At 37.3% G+C, this 2,823-nt stretch overlaps 1 protein-coding gene across 2 annotated transcripts in view; it reads right to left on the reverse strand.

Annotated features, from left to right (window-relative positions):
* LOC106305659 (BURP domain-containing protein 16-like) overlaps positions 1-2,563 on the reverse strand; it is a 6,936-nt gene extending 4,373 nt beyond the window's left edge. The window contains exons 1-2 of one of the 2 annotated variants that reach the window (XM_013742006.1): positions 2,374-2,563; positions 1,750-1,834 (exon numbers count right to left, since the gene is read on the reverse strand). In XM_013742006.1, the coding sequence (XP_013597460.1) occupies positions 1,750-1,834; positions 2,374-2,430 (142 nt within the window). In that variant the 5' untranslated portion in view covers positions 2,431-2,563. Of the gene's footprint in view, positions 1-1,175; positions 1,835-2,373 lie in introns of those variants that run through there. The other variant, XM_013742005.1, reaches the window with a different exon arrangement.
* Between the last annotated feature and the right edge of the window lie 260 nt (positions 2,564-2,823).

The following is a 2,823-nucleotide window of genomic DNA, read 5'->3' on the forward strand; positions in this document are numbered from 1 at the left end:
CCAAGTCACAGACTTGTCTCCTCCTCTCCTCCATCTTCTCAGCTTTGTTTGCCATAGACAGCTCCTCTTTTCCACCAAAGAGACCATCTGAGCCTAGATCCTTCCAAAGTTGAGCACACACATCATCATAGCTTGGAAACTCTTTAGCTCTCAATATGTGTTTAAGTACATCATTGAAGCTTGGGCTGAGTGTGAGAAGCAATACAAAGACCTTGTCTTACTCACGCCTCTCTTCTAGTGTACTAGGATCAGTGGTACTTGGTCTCAGCATCTCAAGTTCAGACCACAGCTGGCTGTACTTTCCAAGGTGTTTGGTGAAGTCCATCTCCTCTTGCTGCAAGTTGTTGATTGCCCTCTTAACCTCAAATATTCTGGTGAGGTTTGAAGTGTTGCCATATACCTTGTATAAGGTATCCCATAGCTTCTTTGCAGTCTCACAGTGTGAGTAAGACTCCATGATAGGAGTATCAAGTGAGCCTTGCAAGATAGACAGCACCATGAGATCCTCCTGACCCCATTTGCCTTCATCTACCACTACAACCTCCTTGCCATCTTCTCCTTGGGTGATTTGTCTTGGGGCCTCACTTGTGGTGATGTGCTCCCATAGACCTCTTCCTCCAAGAGCTGTCCTGGTCAATCTTGACCAGGTAATGTAGTTAGGACCCTTTAGGGTGACTGGAGTCCTCACTAGCTGGTGTTGCTCCATCTTTGCTTGCTATTGTCCAGCGGGTAAAAAAAAATCCGCCAAAAAGAAATTTGAATTTCTGAGGCTAGACAAGAGAGAAAACAAAGGAAGCCAAGATAAGTTTCTATTACCCACTGGGTAAAAAAAAACGAAAGAGATTCTGAAGAAAGTAAACCAAACAAGTGAAAGAGTAAAGTGAATAGAGTAGATTTGCGGAAGAAGTTTGGTATTCAAGAGCTTTGACGCTCTGATACCATGTTAGAAATTGAAGAACATAATGAAGAACAAGAGAGAGAGAGAGGTTTAATCTAGAAAGTAAAGAGAGAGATACAGTTAAGAAGAAGAATCTTATTCACTTAATTAATTTGCTTATGGGAACATCCCATATATATATAGTGATTACAAGTATGGTAAATGGTAGATGAAATATGATAAACTAATAATCCATTGTTTTGAGACCTTAACCCACCATGCATGCTTGTCCCTTGTAGTAGCATCTCCATTGTCTTGAGACCTTAACCAACCATGCATGTTTGTCCCTTGCAGTGGTATCTTCATTGTCTTGAGACCTTAACCCACCATCTTGTTTCTTATTGCTTCATTTTCACATCTATGACATCCCAACATTTTAATCCCAACAAGCTCCTTTGGAGTCTCGACGAACGTATAGTTATGTAAAGCGTAGCTTGTTGTGTTTTGGGCAATTACTTTAGTCGTCATGACCTTGATATCAGCATTAGACGCTATTGTTTTCTTTGCAAGATCAAGCATTGACTCCAACGAAGTCCCACAAAACTGGTACTCTCCTTCAATTTCCTTGTAGTTACAACGTACCAAGGTCTTCTTCATGGCTTTCCCTTGAGGAGATTCTTTGGAGATAGAGAAGTGATTGAGAAGGAAATCAAGCTTCGACTTAGTGAAAGGAATGAGATCAGCTTCTTGTCGTGTGAGAAGTGGAGGAAGTGTTCGAAGTTCGTTTTTGTTGAAGTAAACAAGCAATTTGGCTCCTAGTTTAAGATCATTGAAGTTTAAAAACATGTACATTGAAGGATCCTCGAATTCACCATCTTTGAGCAAATGACTAGTATTTTGGTCTTCTTGTTCCTTGTTTGATATCAGCTTTCTTGAAGTATGTGCCTCCACGACCAGCTAAAACATAACCAATCCAAGATATTTTGAGACGAAAACTTCAAAATAATACTCAAATTTTTTTTTTTTTGTAACTTAATAATACTCAATTTTTGAATTGCAATTTACAAAAATTCTAATAAAATGTTTCCCAGAACAAAAAGAAGATTTTATTCCTTTTTTGAACTAAGAGAGGATTTTATTCTTAAAACAATATAACAGCCATGATGCTTATAGTAGCACTTAGAGCATGATTAACCCGGAGTTCTTAGGATGGGGTTCTTAGCGGAAGTTAAGAAACTGTTTCTTAACTTTTAACTAAAAAAGTTAAGAACCGGTTCTTAAAATCCTTAATTAAGAACCGATTCTTAACTTTTTTTAGTTAAAAGTTAAGAAACAGTTTCTTAACTTCTGTTAAGAACCCCACTCTAAGAACTCCGGGTTAATCATGGTATTATATACTTTGTAGTCGGTTCAAGAAACAGCCCAGAAATAATGCTTTCAACCCAAGCCTTATATCATACACATATAGAGAGATGTACATAAGCATATGTACATACCAGAGAGAAGAGGAGGAGGAGGGTGGGGGAGGTAATAGAGAATCGCCAAGAAGCCATGGATTCTATTCTCTATGTCTAGAGAGATGAGTTTCTTCTTCGTTCTCTTCTTCTAATTTTGACTTACCTATAGAAAAATGAGCAACTTCTTATAAAAACAATTCAATTGATCTTAGATCTGAATGAAGTATGAACAGCCATCTCTCTCTATAGTATATATAATCATTAATCTACTTATGCTGATGCTGACTTGCTAACTTTTTTTCTTAACTTTCAGTGATGTTTTCGTCTAGTAGTTTACACATTAAAGTAGACTTTAACATTTTTTAATTTCATTTGATTTGTATTGTTAACTATTGTGAAGCCTGCAGCTTTTCTCTCTCTTTTTACATTGTTGTCTAATCTGAAACAGTAAAAGATACCAATATTAAATAACTGGATATTATATTAAAG

The sequence above is a fragment of the Brassica oleracea genome, chromosome C7 (assembly GCF_000695525.1).
Source record: "Brassica oleracea var. oleracea cultivar TO1000 chromosome C7, BOL, whole genome shotgun sequence".
NCBI lineage: Eukaryota > Viridiplantae > Streptophyta > Magnoliopsida > Brassicales > Brassicaceae > Brassica > Brassica oleracea.